At 42.2% G+C, this 26,227-nt stretch overlaps 1 protein-coding gene across 3 annotated transcripts in view; it reads left to right on the forward strand.

The window, feature by feature from the left end:
* LOC116939182 (coiled-coil domain-containing protein 33-like) overlaps positions 1–26,227 on the forward strand; it is a 95,066-nt gene that overhangs the window by 32,669 nt on the left and 36,170 nt on the right. For all 3 annotated transcript variants that reach the window (XM_032947288.2, XM_076066508.1, XM_076066509.1), the window contains exons 5-8: positions 12,803–12,966; positions 19,396–19,529; positions 23,568–23,677; positions 24,658–24,759. In XM_032947288.2, coding sequence (XP_032803179.2) covers positions 12,803–12,966; positions 19,396–19,529; positions 23,568–23,677; positions 24,658–24,759 — 510 coding nt within the window. The remainder of the gene's footprint in view (positions 1–12,802; positions 12,967–19,395; positions 19,530–23,567; positions 23,678–24,657; positions 24,760–26,227) is intronic.

A 26,227-nucleotide genomic window follows, 5' to 3' on the forward strand; every position in this document is an offset into this window, starting at 1 on the left:
AAAGCACGGAGTTTCAAAATAGCGTTGCAATGCAACCTTGCTTGTAATTATTTCAACCGTTTGTTATTTTTAAAAAGTAAATTGCTTTCGTATTCTAGCGGAATACATTTGCCGTTCATTAACACCGCAGCCAGCCCAATTATAAGTAAAGGATTGTATTGAATTATTGATTTGTTTGAAGGGCTCCATGTGTATAAATTTATCACGGATCACTGCCTCAATTAGTGTTACCAACGGAATCATTAATGCCAGAAACCCCAGCTCTCCTCGGGTGCTTTGCTGAGCATGCGTGTGTCGCGTTTCACGACGTCCATCAAACGAGGGGGACCTTCAGCGGTGTATTTCGCCGTGGTCCTCCCAGCAATGTTGATGGGTGGGGGGGGAGGATGTGTTCATGGGACCTGGCCGAGTCGCAGACGGCCTGGGTAGGTCCTGCCCTGCGGATGTGCCTGGCTGGTATGGGGTGCGGCTCTATATACAGACAGAGGAGCAGAGTCTGGCTGGTAGGTGAATTAATTGGCTTGGTATTGAGACGAAAGCTTAAATGGCTAAATCCGTTATGGCATACATTGGTAATTATGCATCCTGCCCGCGATTCGATTTGTCACAATTTGGGGTCATGATTCGATTAAAACAATCTATTTTTGGATTGTTTCTTAAATTTTCCGTCTTGTTTGAGCAGTTGTGTTCACGCCCATCAGCCTCAATGAAACAGCCTAGCATGTTCGTGTAATTTCTATCATAACTGAACATTCTAACTTAATCTGAACGTTTTAACGTAATCTCGCGTCAGGAAATGGCCCTTTCTCAAAGATCTCTGTCTACCAATTTAGCTTATTATTAGGTATGTAAGCACCCAACGAATCACCAATTCATATGCATAGAATCATGCTCATTATAATTGGTTTACTATGTATACATTTTAAAAAATGCACATATGTTAATGTTACATTGATGCCCATGTACTGACCACAACTGTACAAATGAGGCAAGAAATATGATAATAAATACAAACAAGATGGTGATATTCAGACGAAAAGGAATTGATTCTAGAGTTGAATTGTGACGCCAAATTGTGACAATTCATCTAATCACTGGGTGAAATGGTAAATGCCTATGTATTATGTGTTGTTCAACTACAAGCAAATGACAATGGTAGTTTAAGTATGTCCAGCCTGCCAAGTGGTTCATATTATTTTGTTTTACTTAATTTCATATGTCTGTGTTTCAGTTTCTTATAATCGATGCTTACTTTAAATGAATTGTATGGGTACTAGAAATAGTGTGTTTTCCTGGTGTTGAGTTTGACGCAAGTGTACGTGTTTGTGTGTGTGTTGTTGTGGGAAATGGTGGCTCAGTAGTTGGCACCCTGTGCCATAAACCGAAGTGGCCCCGAATTACATTTCCGACCATGGCCAACATCAGTGGTGATTCTCTGAAGCGGTGCTGGGACTCCCCTGAGTCAACTCAGCCTTGAAATTAGTATCCGTTGCAGTGTGTAAATGTTCAGCGCCAGGGAGACGAAGGGCAGCCAGCAAAGGTGGCTGGCCACACCACCCCCATCGTACGCCGTGCCAGCCTTCATCGGTGCTCGCGAATAGTATTTGCCCCAAGAGTGCATATGTAGCCTAACTCGGGTGATCTTTATATATATTTTTTGTTTTTCTCATAACAGACATTAAAACGCGAATGAAATATAGAATTTAAATAAACCCTGGAGCTTCACACTTTCCTTTCGTATATTACTCCAGAGCGAGCATGAATAAAAAAAAAGATGATTTGCTCTTGAACCAGTTTTTTTTTGCTGCAGTTGCAGCTCTCATTGTTTGTTGAGGATTTAAAATGCTGTTCCATTATTCATGACTTTTTGGCCCCTGCACATTAGATGCTGCCTGAAATCGATATTTCAGCTGACGCCGACTTAGCAAGAGCAAACGTGGTTTAATGGAATATGGCAGTGGCATGCTGGGCACAGCTTCCTGTGGTGTGGAATGGATCGTCTAAGTCCTGATAATCGTATTCGCAAGAATGATGCTGAACCCTTATTAATGCGGAATAAAAAAAAAGTTCCAACACAATTTATGTTTTGGGGCAATTTTGTTTTGAAACATTCTGAATGAAATAGAGCGTTGAATTGGTGAGTAGATGAAAATATGCATTTGGAATACGAGAAAAAAGATATGTTGACACCTTACTGCTGCATAGGTTATCAAGGTTGTGGTGTTTAGCTCTCCGATGTGCATTCGGTACAATGTCTGACGCTTTGCTCCACGTGCTGGGTGCTTCTGTCGTGCATAGAGATAAATGTCAAGCATCACAGCGAATCACACGTGGAACGACTAGAAAATGCGTTTTATACCTTGCAGGGCTATACTTTTGGTTTTACTTTTGGTTAAAGCTAGAGTTTCTCTGTCAGAAAATGGTAATTTAATCTCCTTTTTGATGAGGTCTATTCAGCCTTTCATTCCTGAAGAATTATTAAAATGAGTACCACCTTGAGGGAAATAAGCATGGTTAACTTATGGATATGCCCATCTGCTCCACAGGAATTAATGTGGCATTTACAGTACTGGCAGGAGATGAGCACTACAAAACATTAAGATGAGGAACAATTTAACGTTGACAATCTTCTATACAGTATAGCTCTCTCTTTATATACAAGGCTAGAATAGCCTTTGGGGCTATGCTACGCTTCCATGCTGATTAGAAACCAGATCTGAGTCGTGTTTGGGTCTGGTTTCTTTAGTGATCGTGCAAGTTTGCATTTAAAACCCCCCCAAAATATGAGTCTAGCTTAACATTTTTTTAATATGCTTCATAGCAATAAAACACAAAGTTCCATGGCATAAAAAATGTATTATTTGCCGAGTGTCTTAATTCTCAAACGAGCATTGGGCAGTGCTCCCCGCTGTGTCGGGGACCTTGACACCGTTGTGTATCCTCACATTTCTCTCACGCGGGCCATATCAATTTAAAACCTTTAACAAAACATGGGGGTGACGCGGTGGTGCATGTTTATTCATGTATGTATGTATGTTGAACTTCTTTCGCACTTAACGTAGCCAACCGTGCTAATCGGAGGTGCATGTATGTTGGACTTCTTTCCCACCGTATGTAGCCCACCGTGATAATTAGGAGGTGCATGTATGTTGGACTTCTTTCCCACCGTATGTAGCCAACCGTGCTAATTAGGTGTGGGGGTTAGCCCACTGTGCTATAAACCTGGTGACACAGGTTCGTATTCCTGGCTACGGCTAATGCCAGTGACATCAGAAACACTTCTGCCGCCACCCCCCTCATTATCCTGCACTGACCAGCATGGTATGGTACGAAAAAATATCCTCGACTGACATGGCATGGGGAGGCCTTCATCCTTTTGTTAGATTGTTTTCCTTTTTAATCACAGCTGCTGAGCACAGGCCCAAAAGCTCAAACGCTAAGCAGTCAGCAGCAACAGTGAGATTAAAGTTGTAATAGACAGATATATATTCATATTCTTAGTTTTTTCGGTAAAGTCACGTTGAAGAGAAACAACAAAATAACAAAATATATATAAAACAATAAAAAATTCTCACGACGTTTCGACCATAACTCAAACGGTCATCATCAGGTGTGTCGGTTTGCATAAATTTATTTAGAAAACGGCATATTTATTTATTTATATAAAAATAACGTTTGCGTCACGCGCAACGATTGGCTGTTTGCCAGGACTAGTCCATCTATTTTTTTTTTTAAAAGAGGAGGGGGGAGACGAAATTTGTTTTTATGTATGCTGTCTGAAAGCCACTGTAAGCGTGAACAATCAATCAAGAACTGAAATGATTTATCAAATCTTTCCAATGATTGCTAAGATAGAATCCATCTTCTCGGTTGAAATTGTCTCTGTGTTTGTATATGTGGATAGCCTCATGAACGAATCTCTCATGGAAGCCAGATGGCTTACAAAGAACCTCCGTCTTGGAAAAGTCAATGGCATGTGAGCCTACTGAATTAGAACAATGATCTGCTACGGCCGAGGTGTTGGTCCTACCGTGTTTAAGGTCTGCTTTATGTTCACGAATGCGGTCCGAGATATGGCGTTTGGTTTCTCCAATGTAACTACTACCACAGAGGCAACTTAGTTTGTAGACACCAGGGTATTGTATGTCCGGAATCACATCTTTTACAGACGGAACCAGATCACGGATTTTATGTAATGTGTTGAAACGGACCTGGATCTTGTGTTTATTCAAGATTTTGGAGATCTTTTTTGTGATCCCAGCAATGTAGGGTAAAGTGATGGTTTTGAAAGGCTCCTCAAGAGGGTTTTTCTTCATGGTTTGAGTGATAGCTTTGCGGATTGTATAGTCGGAGTAACCATTAGCCCTAAGAGCTTGGTGTACGTGCTTGAGTTCACTGCTTATGTGTTGCTGGTCGGATATGCATTGGGCTCTATGATACAGAGTCTTGATGAGAGAATTCTTCTGTGATGGATGGTGGTGGGAATCCGGTTTCAGATAAGCATCCGTATGGGTAGCTTTCCTGTAGACAGAGTGGCTCATTGAACCATCAGGTCTCTTTTTAATTAGGACATCCAAAAAAGGTATCTTGCCATCTATTTCGACTTCCATGGTAAATCTGATGGCTGGGTGTATGGAATTGATGTGGTCGAAGAATTGGTCTAGAGCAGGCCGGCCATGTGGCCAGATGACAAAAGTGTCATCCACGTACCTCTTCCATAAGGTTGGGCGCAGAGTGGCAGTCTGGATGGCGTCAGTCTCAAATTTCTCCATGAAAATGTTAGCTATAACTGGAGAAAGGGGGGAGCCCATTGGGGTGCCCTCAGTTTGTTTGTAGAAAGTTCCATTCCAAGTGAAGTATGTATTGGTTAAACAGTGTCTCACCAGGGGGGGTACCTCAGTGTTTAGTCCTTGATGAACCAAGTCTTCAATGATTGCAATGGTGTCAGGTACAGGAACCTTGGTGAATAAGGAAACTACATCAAAACTGACAAGCAGGTCGTCTGGGGACAGGGAAATACCCTTGATTGTTGATACCAGGTGAGTAGAATTTTGTACCGCAGAGGTGGTCTTTCCAGTGAAAGGACGCAGGATTTCAGACAAAAAACGAGCTAGTTTGTAGGTGGGGGAGCTGATAGTAGAGACTATGGGACGAAGAGGTGTATCAACTTTATGTATTTTTGGTAAGCCGTATAATCTTGGTGGCCTGGCAGCAGAAGGTTTCAATGAAAACTGTTTAGATTGATCAATTAATGCGGTTGAATCAGAAATTATTTTGTTGGTTTGTGTGACGAGGCTGTTGGTGGGATCTCTTTTTATTTTTGTATAACTACCATCGTCGAGTAATTCTTTAATTTTGTTGTTGTATTCTATTTTATCCATAACAGTAGCATTGCCTTTGTCAGCTGAGAGAACTACAATATCATTCCTCTTTTTTAATTTATATAATTCAAAACGCTCATTTTTGCTGAGGTTGCTAGCTGGCATCTTAGCGTTTTTGAGGGTTGCAGCGATTTCAGATCTTGCTACGTCTGCAGCGATGTGACCCAGGCCCCTGAGAGCAACGTCTACTTGGGCAATTATATCATTAACTGGTATGTGTTTAGGTGTGACTGCAAAGTTTAGACCTTTAGCTAAAACGGATTTCAGACCATCGGAAATAGAACTGTTACTGCGATTAATTACGACTTTATTAACGTCTAACTTTTTGGTGTGTGGGTCCGGTCTTTTGTTGAATAGGAGGTTAAATTTGGAAATCAGGTTTTCCTTACATTTGGTCGACATAGTAGCAGCTGAAGAGGCAGTCATATTGTCTACATGTTCCCAATCCGATGTGGACATTATTGCCGTCAATGATAAGTGTGATTTGTAGAGTGTCTTGTCTAACTGATCTAGTTCTGTGCGTATAAGTCTGATTTTTTCTGAGATAAGAGCTAAGCTAGTTTTGAAAAGAATTCGTTTCGCATTAGAAGAAGTTACAGTAGCAGAGGTGAGTGTAAATGCGATTGGTATTACCCCAGAGTCGCGGCATCTCTTCAGGAAGGTGAGAGACTCGATCAGCTGAGCTTTCTTATCCCGGAGTTTGTTGAAGGATCTTAAAGTTATGTGAAAACCCTCCCCGTAGAGGCGATTAAATTTTGATTTAAAGCTTTCGTGACTGCAGTAATTCATATTCTTAGTTTTTTCGGTAAAGTCACGTTGAAGAGAAACAACAAAATAACAAAATATATATAAAACAATAAAAAAATTCTCACGTTTCCAAGACGGAGGTTCTTTGTAAGCCATCTGGCTTCCATGAGAGATTCGTTCATGAGGCTATCCACATATACAAACACAGAGACAATTTCAACCGAGAAGATGGATTCTATCTTAGCAATCATTGGAAAGATTTGATAAATCATTTCAGTTCTTGATTGATTGTTCACGCTTACAGTGGCTTTCAGACAGCATACATAAAAACAAATTTCGTCTCCCCCCTCCTCTTTTCAAAAAAAAAAAATAGATGGACTAGTCCTGGCAAACAGCCAATCGTTGTGCGTGACGCAAACGTTATTTTTATATAAATAAATAAATATGCCGTTTTCTAAATAAATTTATGCAAACCGACACACCTGATGATGACCGTTTGAGTTATGGTCGAAACGTCGTGAGAATTTTTTATTGTTTTATATATATTTTGTTATTTTGTTGTTTCTCTTCAACGTGACTTTACCGAAAAAACTAAGAATATGAATTACTGCAGTCACGAAAGCTTTAAATCAAGACAGATATATGTTGAGAATGTGTGGATTGAATTGCGTTATTTATTTCATTATTCAGACAAAGCATATTGGTAACATCACAAAATCACACACAAAGCTTATTCGTTTGAAACAAAGTAATCTCCCTTTTTCACGTCGAACTTTCATCTATAAATGGCAACATTTAAAAAAATAACATTGCAATTCTCTTATTTTTTTAAATGCCAATTTCAATGTGAAATTGGTTGGTTTCATGTCTGGCCTTTATTCCCCAGGGTATGCCGTGATGAAGGAACGTGACCCAATGCTCATGTTGCAATGACGGGGCATACATTTCCATCAATCCTCAGCTGTCCATCACAGCGAATTCCCCAGGCCTACGAGACATTCATTCTGGCTGTCTCTGTGTTAGCAAACACACGTTGAACGTTCATTTCTCCACCCTCCACTCGTAATTAATTCCCACTACAAATTCTCAGATCACCAATCATGAACGTAAAAGTCTAGCTCATGGGTTTTAGATGCAGGCAGATATCACGGTCCATTCCACACGCCGTGGTGTAATCGATACCACACTGGATTTCCAATGCAGAGGCCGCCGGTTCGATTTCTATCTCCCGGCGCGGTTGCGGAAGCAAGGGCCGAGTTTCTTAATAAATCCTCCATTGCCTCTCTCCATCCAGTGATATAAATGGGATATGCCACAGTTCGTCAATCAGCAGCATGAAAGAGTAGGCCAAAATACCCACCAGGTGTGGTCTCTATCTCTGGTGGAGGCCTTTTCAGGAGCGGTGGCGTGAACAAGTGAAGGCTTGGGTTTCACCTTTACCCAAACTGTATCAACCACCGTTATCTCCATGTATATAAAAGGCAAAGTTGTGAATGTGTGTCTGTTCAAAATGTTTAGGGTACTTCCCGACATGCAACAAACTTGAAGTTTGCCATGTGGGTACTTTCCAGACTGTACACCATGCAAACATTATAAAAAATACACTTTTTTTGGGGGGGGGGGGCTCAATAATGCATATTTTTATTGCACGGCAAGTGAGCTGTGACGTCAAATATGTCACGTGACCCTCGCATGTGGAAGCGTAACGCATTGTAGTGTAGTGGTTAGCACGCTGTGTATGTGTCTGTGTGCGTGTCTGTGTGTGTGTCTGTCTGTGTGTGTCTGTGTGTGTGTCTGTGTGTGTATGTGTCTGTCTGTGTCTGTGTGCGTGTCTGTCTGTGTGTGTATGTGTCTGTGTGTGTCTGTGTGTGGAAGCGTAACGCATTGTAGTGTAGTGGTTAGCGCTACGCTGCGCTACGAACCCGGCGACCCGAGTTCGAGTCCCGCTCACGGCCACCACCGGTGACGATTATTTGAACCGGTCCTGGGCCTCCCCTAGGTCGACTCAGCCTCAAACGAGTAACTGCTGTGATGTGTTAACATCGCCACTGGGGAGACAAAGGCGGCCGGGCGTGTTGAATCCAAGTCCCGGGCGAAGCCGGGTAGTTAAAGCTAGTTGTTTATAAAATGGCTGTTTATAGCCTTTGCTCATATCCTGCATTCATGCTGGGATGTATGTCATACTCTATAATATATAGAGCGAGCTGTTAATTTTTCCAGCTGAAAAAGTGTACAAGGTTCAAAGGTGGATAACACGTTGATCATAAAGTCACTGCACTGGTGACAAATTAGCGCACGAGAAGCAATATATTCCTGGCAGCGGTGGACGGAAACAACAGCTCGCATCACTGTACGTGTTTTTTGCAGCATTCATAGATTCCGTCTTGTCACCTTAAAAGATTCGGGTGAATTGCTTGCCAGAACATACCACACCTATTGTGCGCCAAGGCATCGGCGCTGATTGCAGGCGTGAGTAGTGTTCACTGCCGATGCACAAAGCTTGGTGATTTGCAACTGGGACCTTGCAGTATGATTGTTTTTCTTCCTCTCTGTAGTTCATTCGGAAGACATGGGAGAGACATGCAAATTAGACATGCGGCTGTCATAGGTGGACTTGGCTGCCTTTGGGGACTGAAGTAGATTCGGTTTCTAAAATAATGGAAACAGTGGATTATGATTTACACGTTCCTTAAAAATGATTTCCATTAAGACCGCGCATTTCAATTGCGGCGGGCTTTGACACAGTGCCTCGTCTCTGGCAGATGTACTGCACGAGAACATTCGTGGCGAAAAAAATAAAATCCAAAAAGCAATCCACTTACGGCATTTGTTAAATACCGCCTCGTGTTCTGTCGTTTTTGCTATGAGCAACAGCAGACTTTGCAAACTAGTTTTAAAATAATACAGTAGCCACCGATAATTTAACAGTAGCTTCACAGCTGTCTTACAATGTCGGTTGCTTATGAAACATCTGTTGTGTTGCGCATATCAAACAACTGTTGTTTTGTGGGTTCAGTAGGCTGCTGCGGTGGTGGTGAATGAAAAAATACATTTTTGAAATGGCAAAACATTGATGGCTGGGCCGCCGTGACCGGGCACAGTGCCCCTTGGGAGGTCGCTGGTGTGCTAGGGGGTGCTTTGGTGGGGTTGATGGTGGTGTGGAGGTGGGGGGTAGAGATTAAGAGGGGGCTGCTAGCCACGTGTTGTTGTAAGCCCATTGGGGAGTGGGGGGCGCGGGCGCGGTGCCCCGAAACACAAATTATTTTTTTTTGCGGCCCGATTCCAATTTCTAAATTCCTAGCGAGATAAAGCCAAGAGATTTAGATGTCGTGAGTTCAGTAAAATTGTCGACAAAAAAACATAGAGATGCCGTGAAATGAGAGAAGAGATGCAGACAAGATAGAGATGAGCGAGCTTCATTGACTTTTTTGACGTTATGATTTACAATGGTTTGAATTTCAGCCGACATTTTATGCACTCTATCGTTTTCATTGATCTGAGACCCCTTGAGCTGTGCGCGGAGGATGGCGGGGACCGAAGATTTTGGCTGGTTTGCTTATGCCTAGCGCCGCCGCCACCACCGATTGCTATCCGTGTGGTTTGCGGCCTCAGTAAATCGCACACTCCAAGCTCCCTGGGCATAGCTGCACTGCTACATTGGAGCTCACCGAGCATGGAGAGAGAGAGAGAGAGACCAACCCAGCCGGAACAGCAGCACCGCACCTGCCTCCTTCTGGGAAATGAGAGGATCGAACCTCATGAATATTCTGCATTTAGGATGCGAGCACATGGCTGACAAAACTGACCGGTCTATTGGGATTGAGGGGAAGCAAGAGTGTATTTTAAAATAGATGAGGAATACATTTCGATTTAAAGCTTTCGTGACTGCAGGGATTCATATGCTTGGTTCTTTCGGTAAAGTCACGTAGAAGGGAAACAATAAAATAAAAAAAAATATATAAAACAAAATTCTCACGACGTTTCGACTGGAACACAAACAATCATCATCAGGTGTGAAAACCACAGCAAGAAATTTTGAAAAAAAGTGGCTGTGGTTTTTTCAAATTTTCTTGCTGTGGGTTTCACACCTGATGATGATTGCTTGTGTTGCAGTGGAAACGTCGTGATAATTTTATTGTTTTATATTTTTATTATTTTATTGTTTCCCTTTTACGTGGTGACTTTACCGAAAGAACCAAGAATATAAGATGAGGAATAAGTACAAAGTTTGGAGAAGGTGCAGCACCCCCTGGCACATTATAGATTTGCAATATTTCTGATACTTTTGACAATTTAACTTATAATGGCATGAGTCGTAAGTTGGTTGGCTCAATCATTTTTTTAAAGAAATGTTCAATTGCTATTTATATACAGTACTTGTATATTTACAGCCTTTCGTGAATCCACTGCTGGATTAGGACCTTCCTCGGCTGTGTGGGGTTATTTGACCATATGCTGAATAAAAACGTGGGCACCGGACTGAATAAGTACGTCCTAGTGAATGCGGGCATCATAGAAGTAGGAGCAGAGCAGTATAGTACAAGGTTTATTTATTTTTCTGCACTGCCCTCTGCTACCCACCATGTAGTCTGGCAGCCTCCTTTAGCAACCTGTTTGTGAATGCTGGTCACCCATCCAGCAAATATCTGGCCTCAACCCTGCTTTATTTCTGATATTTGATGGAATTGGGTGCATTCCAGGTCATTTGGACATAGACCCAATTGTAAAAAAAAACTGTTCAGTGTTTCAAGAGTCAAACAAGCATTAGGAGATGCTTGTTTGACTACCCATCTAACAAAGATGGCCACTAAATCGCTTGCTTTCAGAAGTGCTTCTGCGGCCGTGTGGAACATTCTTCCTTCCGATATTATGAAGCCACTGGAGCTATGCACTTTTAAATATATGTTGAAAACTCACTTGTCTCGAACTGATTTTTGTTCTGAGTTTTGTTGTCCTTCCCCCACACTTCCGATTAGCATGGTTGGTCTAGGTACGGTGCAAAAGAAGTTCAACACACATGAGATGGTGCTCATGCTCATTGGTGCCCCGAGGCTAGTGATATAAGCTTCATTTTTCCTCTGGTGGGAACCAGTATCTTCAAATACAGAGATGTGATTGGAGGAAGGCATGATCCCGCCCCCCCCCCCCATCTGAGATTACACTCACGATGATTTGATTTAGATTTGAAGCTTTCGTGACTGCAGGAATCCATACTCTTTGGTTCTTTCGGTAAAGTCACGTAGGTATAAAATAAAAATAAGCCACGACGTTTCGATTGCAACACAAGCAATCATCATCAGGTGGGAAAACCACAGCAAGAAAAAAATTCACTTCAGCAAAAATGTTCTTGCTGTGGTTTTCCCACCTGATGATGATTGCTTGTGTTGCAATCGAAACGTCGTGATTTATTTTCGTTTTATACCTACGTGACTTTACCCAAAGAACCACAGAGGATGTTTTGATTCTGAGACAAGTTTTTTCATCAGCAACACCTGTGGCTGTAGGAGCCCTGTACCAGAGAGGGGCTTCTGAGTGACACCCAGTCATGGATTCATTCGGGATAAAATGTTTTAGTTTTAACCTCAGATACATTCTGAAGCAGAGACACATTTGCATATGTATTGATATTAGGGGTGGAACGATGCATAAAATCACAGATTAATATCAATTCTTCACATTTCACTCGGCACTGATGTTAGCCATGGGGTGAGGAATCAAACGCGGCCTTCAGTACCAAAAGCCGTAAGACTTCTCGTTCAATAATTAATATAAAAAATATTATAACCTATTCGTAAACATTTGTAGAAAATATGTTGGCACATGTTTAGTTTCACTCGGTAAAAAACAACAACTAAAATCATAGGCATATGGAAATAATCTCACTGCTCAAAACAATTGCATTTTAATATATAATTCAGCGATGTCAAGAGAACCGTTGGAAATGGTATTAAAATAGCCGCATTTATTGTTGTAATATTTCCATGTGTGAAGAGAATCAGGAGTGGCATTTATTGAGGAAATGATTATGTTAGTAAATTGAGTGTGCTTTAAATTACATTACTCATACCCCTAACAAGAGTAATTACGTCAAAAATGTTCATAATCATAAGCCATCGTCAATCCACTGCTGGATGAAGTTCCCCCCTAAGTCACCAACACCTCTCACAATCCTGTGATTAAACAATCCACCAAGCACCTGCACGTGAAGTGATTTGTCAAGAATTATGGGGTTTGTTTTGAGAAATTTGTCCGTGACTGAAAAATAATCTACTGCAAAATACGGGAGAGTTGGATAACTACCATCGGATTTTTTTCCTACATGTTCATGTAATGCATACCTACTCATTAATATTTCAAAACCTTAATTTGCACTACTGCATGTTGAAACCAACACCATCGACTGTCTCACTGCATACAATTGCATCAAGTTGTGCTGAACCATAGTGCATGAAAAAAACCGAGCTTAATTGCCAATAATTCAGCACAGATAAATGCACAATTCCTACATGGAACAAAAAGAATAATTTAAATTTGGCACCAACACTAACCTCAATGTTTACAATTGCCATCGCTTTTGATTGTCAATGTCACTCGCCGTAACTTGTACGTGTGTGTGTGTGAATCTATCGAGCATGCACAGTGCCTTAGCAATGTGAAATATTCATCTGGCCCAGGTAATGGAGAGAGCGGCGAGGCCCTCGGAGCCGCCCGTCAATGCTGCCACAAATTCCTGCCACGTGTCGCGCCCGGGCAAGGAGACGGTGACGCTCATTCTCCACGGCGTGAGCAGCCTGCCCCCGCCGAGCGACGGAGGGGTCCCGCGGCCATTCGCCGCCGTGTAAGTGCTGCGCGTCACGCAAGCGCGGAGATCATCCCTCATTACCGCCATCTCGCTCCTTGCTCTATATCGGGGATGGCGGCGCCGGCGGCGGCGGCGGGGGGTGGAACTGTTTCCTATACCGACCGCCGAAGAGGACTTTAAAATTTGGCGTCGCCAAAGGCGAGACCGCACATTACCGCATGCGTTGGTCAGATGTAACTGAGCGTGCCGAATTTATGGATGCGGTATCGCCACGTCGAAAGTGGGCCCCCCTCTCGTACCCGATGAGTGCGGCTAAGGTGCAGCGGTGGATAAATATCGAAGGCGTCACGTGGCTGTGCGGGCCGCGTGATGTGCAATCATAGGGCATAGGTTCTCCACCACTGCCCTACGTGTAATGTCTGTATCGGCTGTTTAAATGCTGTGCCGGGAATGTTGTGAGGAATGGAGGTGCATATTATATATGTCGTCCGCAAGGTATCGTCCATTGTAAAAAAAATAGGATAATTAAACAGCAGGTTGAGCTCGGCTGATTAAACCAAACTCACCACATATACCTGGTAGTGTTCATATTTTCTCAGGTGAGTTTCATCCCTCTAAAGCAGCAGTTGTTTAATCTTTACTGCAGCCTTGCACCCCTTTGGCTCTCTAATCGTGAAACAAATATTAATAATAAATACATAGAGGGTGTGATGAAACAAAGTAATTGTACCTACGTGCCCGTGCTTAATTTGTCTTTCGATGATTTACCTTCTTAAAAAAGGTGGCCATGTCTCGCACCTCCAGAAAGGGCACCTCGCATCACCGGGGGGTGCGTGCACCCCAGGTTAAGAACCACTGCTCTAAACGGAATGATACGTGAACCAGTTCTGGTGCATCTCCCCCCCCCTTCGCTGATTCATTGACTGACGTGGTGAAGTATGACCAACAAGCCCCAAGCCTGACATTCTGCTGATAATGCCACAAGGAATATGTTGCCAATATTTCAACCACTTAGTTCTGGCACCACGTATATGCTCGATTGTGATGCAGGAATGTTGTCAAATGTATTAAAAATGTTGGAAAGAGGTCAGTTTTCTCAAAATGTATGACTGGTAGATAAAATATAAATAAGTAAATTATATACGTGGCATTATATAACAAAAGTAAAACATCTTCTGGGTTCTTTCGGTAAAGCCACGTAGAATGGGAATAAAATAATAAAAATAATAATAACAGCGCTGTCTTCCGGACAGTTCTGTTTCTTCACCTGAGGAAGGCTACTTGTGTTGTGGCCGAAACGTCGTGAGAACAGGACTGTCCGGAAGACAGCGCTGTCTTCCGGACAGTCCTGTTTCTTCACCTGAGGAAGGCTACTTGTGTTGTGGCCGAAACGTCGTGAGAATCTTATTCTGTTATTATTATTATTTTATTCCCATTCTACGTGACTTTACCAAAAGAACCCAGAATATGAATCCCTGCAGTCACGAAAGCTTTAAATCGAAAAAAAGTAAAACATTTTTGATATTCTGTTGTATAATTGGCTGCTAATAAACTTTCAAGTACACATATTGAGTCTTAACATGCGCAAATATTACAGACAAATAAGATGATATTTAGGATTTTGACCACAAGCGATAATTGCTCTCTGTGAATGTCACTCGATGTTATTGATGAGGCATTGGAGGTATTGCATTTCTTCCTCCTCACTCACTCAACGACTTCGCTGCTGACTGTGTTTAGACAGCCGGCGAGACAGCCCCTGCCTTTGTTTAAATCCCACCGACTCAGAAGCCCATTTCTTGCACCCCACTTTCATTTGACCTCCATTCCAGGTCTCTATAGTGACGAGTTTGGCACTTGACAGAGCAAAAGCCGCACACTGCAGGGCCTTAGACAGTTGATCTGACACACAGCTGTGCAACCCTGATGTGGCTTGGCAGCCCGAGGAATTCACAAAATAGGACGACTTTATTTTGACTTGTCGTATTCCATTTGTAGATAATAAGGCTTACGCAGGGACTTTATTTTAAAACTAAAGCACGTGATACCTGTTTGCTCGTTTGCTGCAATCCGCAATGCACTGCGTATTGACATTTTACCATCACGTCACGAGCCCTTTCGGATGTTATTAACACATTACACCTAGAAGACCCGCGCAATCTTCATTATCATCATTATCCAAAGATATTGGATAACGCTGCCAATTAGACCAGTGCTTAAACACCAATCTATGTTGTTGCTAAATTCCTTGGCCATAATGGAAGGCATATTGATCCCTTCCCATTGGCTTTGCAAATCGACTACGTTGCTCTTCAGAGACGGGGAGCGGCACGTCCGTCTCCACCTCATCGGCAAATCATCAGCTTTGTCCCCAATGCGCCGCTTCATTAAACTTTTATTTGGGCCGGGACATAGACAGGCTGCAGATGAGAGGCTCGGGTGCATGCAGAGGCACGAACCCGCCTTCCTCGTTGTCCGAGGCGTCGTTGTTCAGTCGTGTTCACGTCTCACATTGGTATTCGGAAATGCGGGAGCGTGCGCGCATTTCGTACCGATGCCTTAAAAATTGTTCACAAATGCACGTGTCTTGATTTGACATTTTCATCTTTCGTCTGCGCTGTTGTCAGTGAGACAGTCGTATGCAAGTGCCTGTGAGATTAGTGCAAATTTCCATTGAGATGATATTGCCACTCCTAAGCTTGCGATGTTGGCCACAATGTATGATTGGCAACCGTTCGGGGTATATTTAAGTGCAGCTACCACTGAACTCTTATTTTGGCACAAAGCATATATATTACACACACAAAAATATGACAGTATCGGAATGTTCATTGTGCGTAAACAAAAAGCATGAAAATGAATGGGATTATCTCATGGTTAACAAGTTATTTCAGTCATTTATAAGGATCTGATTAAATTTGTCACGACCAATGATTGTGAAGTTTATTGTCATGGGACAGTGGAACGATTCACCCTCGGCGATTCTTCGGATTGTCGCAAACCAGGAATGAGATTCGACTCAAGCGTCAAATGTGTACATCGTGTGCCTTGAATCGTATTGACTTTAAGGTCGATGTGGGCTATGTGAACCCATTTCAATACAGTATAAACAACGTTGGCCACACGCCGCTTCTTGCGCGCGTCATTCAGGGCACATAATGTGAGCCGATTCATTAACCGATGAGTCTGAATTCCAACCCTTATCATCGTCACGTGATAACAACAACAACGCCGTGTACAATAGTGGTGTGGATATTGTGCTGGTGGGTGGTGTCCACGGCGTTTTAGGCAGCGAGTGGGCTCAAGACGTTTAAGGAGGGCACGTGTTTCGGCTTAAGTGCGAGTTTTGCCGAGGCTTGCCACCCCTCTCAGTTTTCCCAGAATGCTCTCTCTGTTTTGAGGTAGTTGTCCTGGGTAATCTTCCTGGGACACTTATAGCTCCGGTATTTTTGTCAGTTGTATAACAACAACAAGATGCACTTATAGTATATGTAGTTCTCCCTTCTTCTGGTATCGCGAGATATTCTTCCCATTTATTTATCCTGCGTGTTTTGTAGCTCAAACGTTAGTTGCACCGTGTCTAAATCTTGTTCAACAGGGGGCGCTTAGTAGCAATTTGAATACATTAATGCTTTTCCATGGATCAGAGCATACATTGGTAAAACCTAAAGTAAATAAAAAAACTTTAGTCGTGCCTTTTTATTTACTTGTTTGATAAGAGTGAGTTATATTAATAACCCACTCATTTCCAAAGGTTATCACATAATTCACTGTTATTGGCCACATTTTAAACCATCACGCAAACTCGCAGTGTCTTTTGACTAACCATCGAACAAAGACGGTCACTGCGTCACGTGGTCTCAGATGCAGCTTCTGCGGCCATCTGGAGTGCTCCTCCTTCCGATATTAGGAAGTTACCGGAACGATTAACTTTTAAATCTAGATTGTAAACCCATTTCTTTAGAACTTCTTATGGTGTCTAGTTTGTTTCCTTCCCCCAGCACCTCCGATTATCACCGTGGTATAAACAAGTGAAATATCTGCTCTCACCTGATGGACTATGCACTGTGATTTGAATTCATATCCACTTTCGGGACAGTCACATCGATCACCAAAACTGATTATTTTCAGTTTTGTTGTTTTTGTTTAACAATGCATGCTATTTCAGTACCCCTTTAAAAAATTACAACTCGCAGTATTTATCTTATTGGCAATGACATTATAGCAATTAAACAGGTCATGTTATTTTATAATGGGAATTATTGCATGGCAGTGAAGGGCTGTGAATTGTACCCCGTTCAAACGGCTAGCATTTGAATATCTTTTAAAAATGTTTTACATACACTTATACTTACATGCTTTTTCGGTTTGAAAATGCCACAGAAAACATCAACGTAAAACAGTATTTCGTCATATTTATAGCTTCATGAAACAAAGGAAAATATTTTAGCTTGTACATTACTAACTTGTACATTACTAACTTGTACATTACTAACTTGCACATTACTGACATATAAGGTGGTTTGCTCATTTCTGAGCACGTATAATTTTTGAGTAGTCAAAACGATTAAATTCCACATGTGTTTGGGACTGAATCCTGTATGTATGTAATTTACATGTAACAATTTTCCATTTAAAAAAAAAACATCATGGCCTTCAGGCACAGCCCAGACTGTGGAAGGAAGTGAGGTGTCATCAATTTTTCATTAGGCCTGGTCTGGTTTTAATATTGATTGTATGCCTCGCTTATGTTCTCCGACTGATTTTAATGGAAATTCCCTTCACCTTGCCAATGCACTTTAATGACTTAAGCCAACACATTTCTGCACCAGCAAAATTACTTTGTGGTAGGGGAAATGAATAAGATGCGCACGCGATTTAAATAACCCGAAGATTTACTCTGTGCGTGAGAAATTTTTTTACTGTAAAGTGGCAAATAGGAAAGCCGTGCTATTTTATACAGCTGGAGCTAAGAATTGAAAATCTGACCTGGAATCCAACCATATGTGCTCATACCTCTAGGCATGGAACCAACTGATCTGCTAATTGGCTGATGAATATTTGCGAAGGGAAGGAGAGGCCACCGTTAATCCCTTTTGGAGAGCCTCGGCTCACGCTTGAGGTTATCGTGTGCGCATAGTTGGTGTTTTGAGAGGGAGCGCGTGGAGGTCCAGGCCATAAATATTACATCACAGGGATAAGGCTGAACTCCCCCCGAGACTGCCTACACACAAGGACCCTCTGTTAGCCAGCCGTCTGAGCCCAGCCTGCCTCTCGGCTTGTTTGCCCAATTAAAGGGATTTGAAGTCATCTGACTCGGTTTGTGCTTCTGGAATGCATTGCTGGTATTAGCATTCAATTACAGATGGCTCCATCGTGGCAGTGTGAACAGGGAATTTGCCACAGGATTTACGGAAGCACAAATTGAAAGCAACACGCGAATGGCACTAGGCAAAACTGCGTGTGCTATTCGCTCATTGTATTTTTTTTCATTGCGATGTCTTTTTTTTAAACACAACCAAAGAAAATATCGTACTAAGCAGGGACAATGCAGGAACGATGGAGAAAAATAATCAATTGGCTCTTAAATGGGTCGAATTAATAGTTTATGAATGGACACTGTTCAGATGTGGTTTTGCATTATATGAAGAGTAGTGTTAATGCCTGAAACATTAAATTAATTAATCTGATGGTCTTTAGCACTATGGGCCAATTTTACATTTAGTAATTATACAAGTTTAACAAAACATACAAAAACAAAGGTAAAATAAAACAATCTGTACTTATTTGTATACCACCCTGTAATTTATAATTGGAGTAGGCAGGGAAAAAAAAAGATGCAGCAGTCACCTGATGACATTGAACTTGTAAAAAAAACCGATTCAGACTGGAAAAGGGTCAGCATCTCCATTCTCAAATCACCACGGGATCTATGCTGATCTCCACTGGTGACCGTGAGGCACTGATGGAAATGCCACGTTCCCATTGTGGGTGAAAGTGTATCAATACCATGACCACTACCAGGGCTTAATTTAAACCGAAGCTGTTTGTGAGCCAAGCTCTTGAGAAAATATTTCTGAGGGGGGTTGGGGTTTGAGGGGGGGGGGACTGTTAAATATTAGATTATAAATTAATCCCTAAAGAGCATGGTACAGTATGTGTTAAGTTTTACATATTTTCATTGTAAGTGTACATTTGTAAAAACACAATTATATTCGCCCTTTCCTCTGATCCTGACACCCACCTCACTTGCGGATTTCTTCCTTCCCTTCCACAGCGGACGCATCCATTCCTTAGCCGCCACTCCATCATTATTCTTGACCATAGCTCATAATCCCTTCGAGCAATGCAACGCGATATCTTCAACCTACGTATGCTATCTAAAAAAGAGGAAAAAAACGCACGTTGGAAAACATTCATTTGGACGATATTTATTCCTGGTTGTGGAATTGTTTGCACCGGCAGAAAGAGTGACACAGACGAGCAGCAGAGCAGGGCAGCCCAGGGCGTGACGCACGCAAGCAGCCATCCCACACACTCGCCTTCGTGGGAGGAGACCGTCAGTGTGGAGATAGACGAGAACAAAGCAGATGATGAAGGTATGGTTTAATAAACAGGTGCATAATCGTTGTGGTCATCATCATGAACATCATCAGTCATTATTAATCCACTGCTGGATGAAGCCCTCTCCAAGCGGCTGCCACCTCTCGCAATTGCTGCGAAGTAATAATCCACATAGCACCTGCACACCAGGTGATATTTCATTGCTCCATCTCCTCGGTTGGTACCCTCTCAGACATGTTCTGTCACTTGGCTGACACTCCGTTATTATTCGTGACCATTGGTCAACACTTCTAACGAAGTGTCCTGCCAAAGCCCACTTTTTCTTTGAATCGTTTGAATTATGTTATTAACCTGCATATATTTTCTCATGCATGTGTTTCATGTATTCCTCTTTCTGTATAAACAAGTGCGCACATTGCACATTGCTACTGCCTTGTGCAGTGCCACAGAGGGCTATGTCGTGGTTAGATATTTTTATTCTAAGCGGAAATATGCGCTTTCCAATCCCTCTCCTCATTGTATGCTAGCAAATTTGCACTCACAATCAGTGGAATACGCTTGGATTGTGGGTTGACAGTCCATCACCTATTTGGGGGGTGATAAAATTAATGCTACTTTTTAAAATTCAACAATAGTTGTGTTACGGAGAGTCTATACCCTCCCATAGCATTATTGAATTTCAACCACTGGCTCAGTTTCCACCGATGAAGATGAACACTTGCAAATGTTGAGAATCTGACCACTTTGACTTTGAACGTCTCCTATATGGCTATGCATATGTAGTGACATAGAATTGGTCACGTAGCAGCATAGCGCTGGCTGCTGGCAGGGAAGGGGATCTGCAACTTACAGCAGCCCTGACTGACAGCAGGCCACGTGATAGACCAGAGAGGGATCGAGGGTAAAGGTTACGGAAGGGGCACATCGAGAACCCGCTAGTAGGTTCCAGAAGGGGGCGTGGCCGGGGGCGGAGCCAGGCTACGCTGACAGTATAAGAGGGGCTCCGGCAGGGGACCTCGGGGCTGTCGTTTGGAGTGGGATCCCCGTCGTGCTGCTGCTGGAGTCTTCACCGTCGTCTCCGTCTTCACCATCTCGGCGTCGTCAGTCAGGCAGTCTACCAGCTGTCCTGACTGGGAGCCGTAGTTACCAAGTGTGAACTGTTAGGCCGTGTTAATAAACAGAGTGACTCCTACTCTTAGTGTCTCTGAGTCAGTCACTATACATATATAGAGAGCTGAGATAACCTTTGGACTTAGTGCATGAAAACCTAGTATTGTACCTAGATCTACGAGGTACCTCTAACTAAAAATTCCTACATTTGCTGTTCCACCAAATAGGAATTGGCTCCTGGAAAATGTATTATCCCAAAACCTCGCACTTACTTGACATGGCCCTACATGTACCGTATCCAATTCAGTTTCTACTAATTTTCTGTCGTTCATTCCCCACATTTGGTTGCCGGCTTACCGTATGCTGTCATTTCCGGGCACTGCAGGTGGCCTGCTTATTACCTCTTTGTGTGCTTAAACCTGGCCACGCCGTCTTAACACATTTGGATTCTGATTGTTAGTTTGTTACCGCCTGCAAGCTTACTGGAATAACTCTCGATAAGTACCATGTGCGTTTGTGCCCAAGAGTTGGATTAAAAACAAAACCACTTTCAGACCAACATTTCTCAGCCCATTTGTATTGTTGTGAACCATGGCTAATATAAATAAGAATATTTGGGTATGGGGTAATTGGAATAAATTATTTCAACATGTAAATGTTGAGGAATGAAATATGACCTTCAGGCCGACTGAACAGCCACGTTCGTCATTTATGATTGACATACTAAGAGCTGTCTATCGTGATGTGACTGGCTTTGTGGCTGGCTCTTGTGTCACATTTATGTCCCAATTTTCATTCTCATTCAGCAGGGCTTAGCCATTTTTCAGGCATGAACTTGAAATGCATTTACCCATGAATGCCTCTCTCCGAATCTCTCTGCGGGTGTCCCCTGGAAATTGTCTGCAGCCATTGAATTGGATTAGCGAAACTGAAATGCCGGCTTGAATCAAACATTTTCCCCCAAAGCTGATTGTTTTTTTTGCCCTAAAGCGGAACATTATTTATTTACGTATTACCTTCTGCACCTCTAAATTGCTGCCATTACCTCCGTCCTGAGGAAAAAAAAATCTCACTTGAACCAAATCCCCGATCTCAGCTACGATGGTATAATCTTGCGTACCAATCCACAGCGAAGTATCTGAAAGAGTCACCCATACTTAGTCGAGCAGTTGACACTCGATTGTCCACTCAACCCAATTTAACCCGGCTTATATACTGGCCTTTCAGATGAGACTGCCTCTCATCACGTGGTCAATGGTCATCTTTCCTGTAGTCACACCTCATTATACTTAATCCCGACACTGCTTTTGACACCGGAGACACACAATAGCCTTCTTGATGCTCTTGAAAACTTATTCTACAAATTCCATTCATGGATCCAACAGGTGATTGACAAGGGGGCTGTAACTTACAGAATTTGTTTAAACAAAATTAAACTATATGACCAAGTTGTGACGTTTTAAAAAAAAAACACTTACACTGATGAAGGTGAAGGATATCTATAATTATGTCCCGTTGAGATAATTTATATTCACAATGCGTGATAATCAAAATCCGACCTATTTCAATACACGAGGGGATACCCACACACGATGTATTAAACTACATTCTGTAAACGTCTGTATTGTAGTGGTATAAATCCATCGAGTCAACAAAAGAGTATTCATTTTATACACGGACACATTTGTTAGTATTGTTATATTCTTAGCTCTTTCGGTAAAGTCACGTTGAAGGGAAACAATAAAATAATAAAATATATATTAAAATATATAAAGCAAATTTTATTTATATATATTTTATTATTTTATTGTTTCTGTTCAACGTGACTTTACCGAAAGAGCTAAGAATATGAATGACTGCAGTCACGAAAGCTTTAAATCAGTATTGTCATAGTTTCTATTCGAGAGCACTAGCACAGGTTTTCGTGTATTGTGCAATGTGCGTTGTATATGATCTATACACAGAGATAATCTGTCATCATGGGATGCCCGAAGCGAAACAAGTGTTCTTTTCACATTAATATGTTAATCTTTAAAATAAGCCTGTTAGGTAAGTGTCTTTTTTATACTAATATAATTTAGAGTACTTTGTCAATCCACTGCTGGATGAAGTCTGCCATGTATGCATGTATGTATCTATGTTGAACTTCTTTTGCACCGTACTTAGCCAACCGTGCTAATCGGAGGTGTGGGGGGGGGACAACAAACTACACACGAAAAAATATATATTTTTTAAACCAACGAGGCTTCCCTGAGAGTAAGCATTGGGGAGGGTGCAGAACCGGCTAAGATACCACGATTCACTGACGTTAGGCATGGCCCAGGAATTGAACTCAGGTAGTCAGGCTTGTAATTATTATTCCTGTGCCACCACTTCCCCAGTGTTATTTTGTTGTCTTTTACACGTATTCGACAGCCCCTTGTGGACAGATGTTTTGAATTATGTCCTCTATATGACCCTTTCATATCGATAAAACAAACACGACACAAAAATAACACAATAATCAATTTATTATTTTATTCTCATTCTACGTGACTTTACCGAAAGAACCAAAGAAGATGAATCATTGCAGTCACGAAAGCTTTAAATCGAAATTTTACGACACAAAAAGTGCGGTCGTATTGCCGAGCAGGTTCATCCATGTAAAAACATTTCCATTTATAGAGGTTTGATTGGGTTAGATCTCGTAAATATAAACTTGTCGTTAAACCTGCCACCACCCAACACGGCCAATTAGTAAGGTTTGTCACGTCAACAAAAACATGTCAATTCGTTACGAGCGCAGCACACCGGTGTGTTGGAGAGTAAACCCACGACATTTATAATTCGAGTACGACGTTTTGCCAGTAATTACAACCAGCAACATCAAGCGACAGCCTTATTTGTGGAGAGATCCTCCTGTTTCGTTCTTAAATGGTCGCCAAAGTCTACGTGTTAAACTAACATTTCCATTTCCTGCACAGTGGTGGTGGTGAACGTGGCAGATGAAAACACCAAGGAGCTTCTAGTCAGCTATAGGTTGCCGGTCTGGTATTTGCAACCGTTCCACCACTACCACCTGGAACTGGTCAAGGTATTTTGTTGTTTGTCCAACGCATGCAGCTGAAATTAAACGTCTCGTTCGCTCAGTTGTTCTGCTCTTTTTCAGCAATGACCTGGCCACAATTTATAGCTTGACTAAGTGGAAATGTATAGCAGCCAAATACTCCAAACGCTTGTTTCTAAATATGGAGGAAAAAACTGGAGGGCCCGCAGAAAAATCCACGTAATCACGGGGAGAAGGTGCAAACTCCAAATATACAGGTTTAAGGGTGGGAATCGAACCCACGACCTCCTGCATATCAGGCGAGGGAGTAACCATTTCGCCACCACGTCACTTCTGCTCCAATAATGTACGGCAGTAGAAAAGAAGCATGTCTTGGTTTTCTAGTACTATCTACTTTGTCGTGTATTTACCAAAACAAATAATTGGCCTTGCCTTGAAAACCGTCAGTTACTTTGTAAATAAAGCAAAGCACACATGCGTGAAACACAGCAATAATGCAGACCGGCTTTGTTTGACTGAACACGTTGGTTTTCTTAGCCAATATTATGATTCATTATTCATTACGATTCACAAGCATAACGATCTGCCATAATACCCTCCAACCACCTGACGTAGCCAAACAAATTGAATTAAATGTACGCGTTTGCAAGCAATTTAACGTGGCTGTAGAATAATCTGCAAAACAATGCAAAGTTGACGTTATACGTGCATAGACTTACTCAACAGATGCGGTCTTTAAATTGGAAAACGTGAACTTTTTTGACGAATGCATACTGTTGCAATGAAATGGCAAAAATTTACGTGAAAAAGTTATTTAAATAAACCTGCTCGGCACGTGCTTTTGCTATACAATATGTTTAACGCACACGTGAATGCACAACAAACACAAAACAACAACAGACACACATGTAGTGGCATGCGTGAATGACGACACGTTTAGCGCTCGTGTAAAAAATGTGTTTTGATAATGAATGACCCCTTGCGAAAAACGTCCTGGGTGCCCTCAGCCTGACAAGCGGATCGCGGTTGGGATCCGGCTGTTTGCCAGCGTGGTGAGGAAGGGCAAGGCCATTCCCAGGCAGCACGGCTTCGCCTTCACCAGCTTGGAGGTCAGGCACGGCTGCACAATCCTCAATCCCCACGCCAAAATGTCTCCCCCTCCCCCCTCCATCTGTTAGAATATTTTAGCAGGCGTAATAGTAATGATCCAAACAAATCGAAGACAAAGTGATTTCCTGCTCAAACGAGCATTGAGGCGGTGCTCATCCTCCGATCACAGCCCTGAGCCAGTGGTGGGAATTCCGCTATCCTATGACAGGGGCGAGTATCTGCGTAGGACAACTAATGTTTACTTATCTAGAAAGTGATAGTAATTTTATTGACCCTGGACGGGTAATTGTGGCCGAGTCGAGCCGCAACCGGGATTTGAACTCACAACGTCCTTGCTCTACTGCCAAGCACCAGGGTGAATTATATAAAAAAAAATAATGCAAAAACCATAAAGTGTGGAGAGAAGCATGGGGATATGGACGGTTGGAATTTCACGAAGAGATTGAAAGATGAACATGTTTGTTAGAGAACATCTGCAGGTTAAGGACGTAATTCAAGCTGTGAAGAAACGTAAGTGGGCTTGGCCGGGATGCGTCGCTGGAGGGAATGACGGCCGATGGTCAAGAATAAAAATCGAGTGGCGGCGAGGGAATAGAATACATCCGAGAGGAATTCCCATCAAGGAGATGGAGTGATGAATACGCTCTTGTGCAGGTGCTAGGTTTATTGCTGCATCGCAGGATTGCAAGATTTGGCAGAGGCTTTGTGAGACCTGGTTGATGATGGTGATGATGATGATGATGACTAATAACAAGTGTCCATTACTTATCCATGAAAGCCTCGAATGCATCTGGAATTTCTCAGGATGTGTCCTTCTTGGAATGTTTAGCCAATTCCTTATCGTGTGCAGTGATTTTCATGTGAGAATTATCTGGACCACTTGGATTACAACGCACGCATATATATGTGTGTATATTTCTAAAAAAAAACCCACACATGTTAGCAACCTACTTGCTGTACTGCCGCCTACTGACCACCTCTTAGCCCTGCAGGTTGGTGTATTATTACCATGATGATCTATGCACGATCCACCAATCCCACATAAAACACAATTGTACTTCAGACATGAACTACCAATACCTGGCTCGTTTTATTGCCATGTTTTATTTGATTTTGTGTAAAGCAAAATTTGGGCTATTGGTTTTTATTCAGGCCATCCCTCTGTAGCATAGCATAAAAATGCTAATTTTTTAAAATATGCATCAAATTGTGTTTTGTGGAGTAGGCAGACTGCCGAATGACGATAATACCCTGTGATGCCTTGGCTTAAATTGCACATGTAATGCAAAGAATTTGAGTAGGATAGACTGTTGTAACTAATGTATGTGACTGTAATTCCTTTCATTTTACATTTCATTTTTACCGCTGACTTGCGTTTGTGGACACTCGTCAGTATTGGTAAACATCAAGAAAGGAACTCAGTTGGTTGGGGTCAAGGACATGCACAGGGAGATGGATCAGTGCACA

The sequence above is a fragment of the Petromyzon marinus genome, chromosome 1 (assembly GCF_048934315.1).
Source record: "Petromyzon marinus isolate PM22_M1 ecotype Great Lakes invasive population chromosome 1, UKy_Petmar_22M1.pri1.0, whole genome shotgun sequence".
Lineage (NCBI taxonomy): Eukaryota > Metazoa > Chordata > Hyperoartia > Petromyzontiformes > Petromyzontidae > Petromyzon > Petromyzon marinus.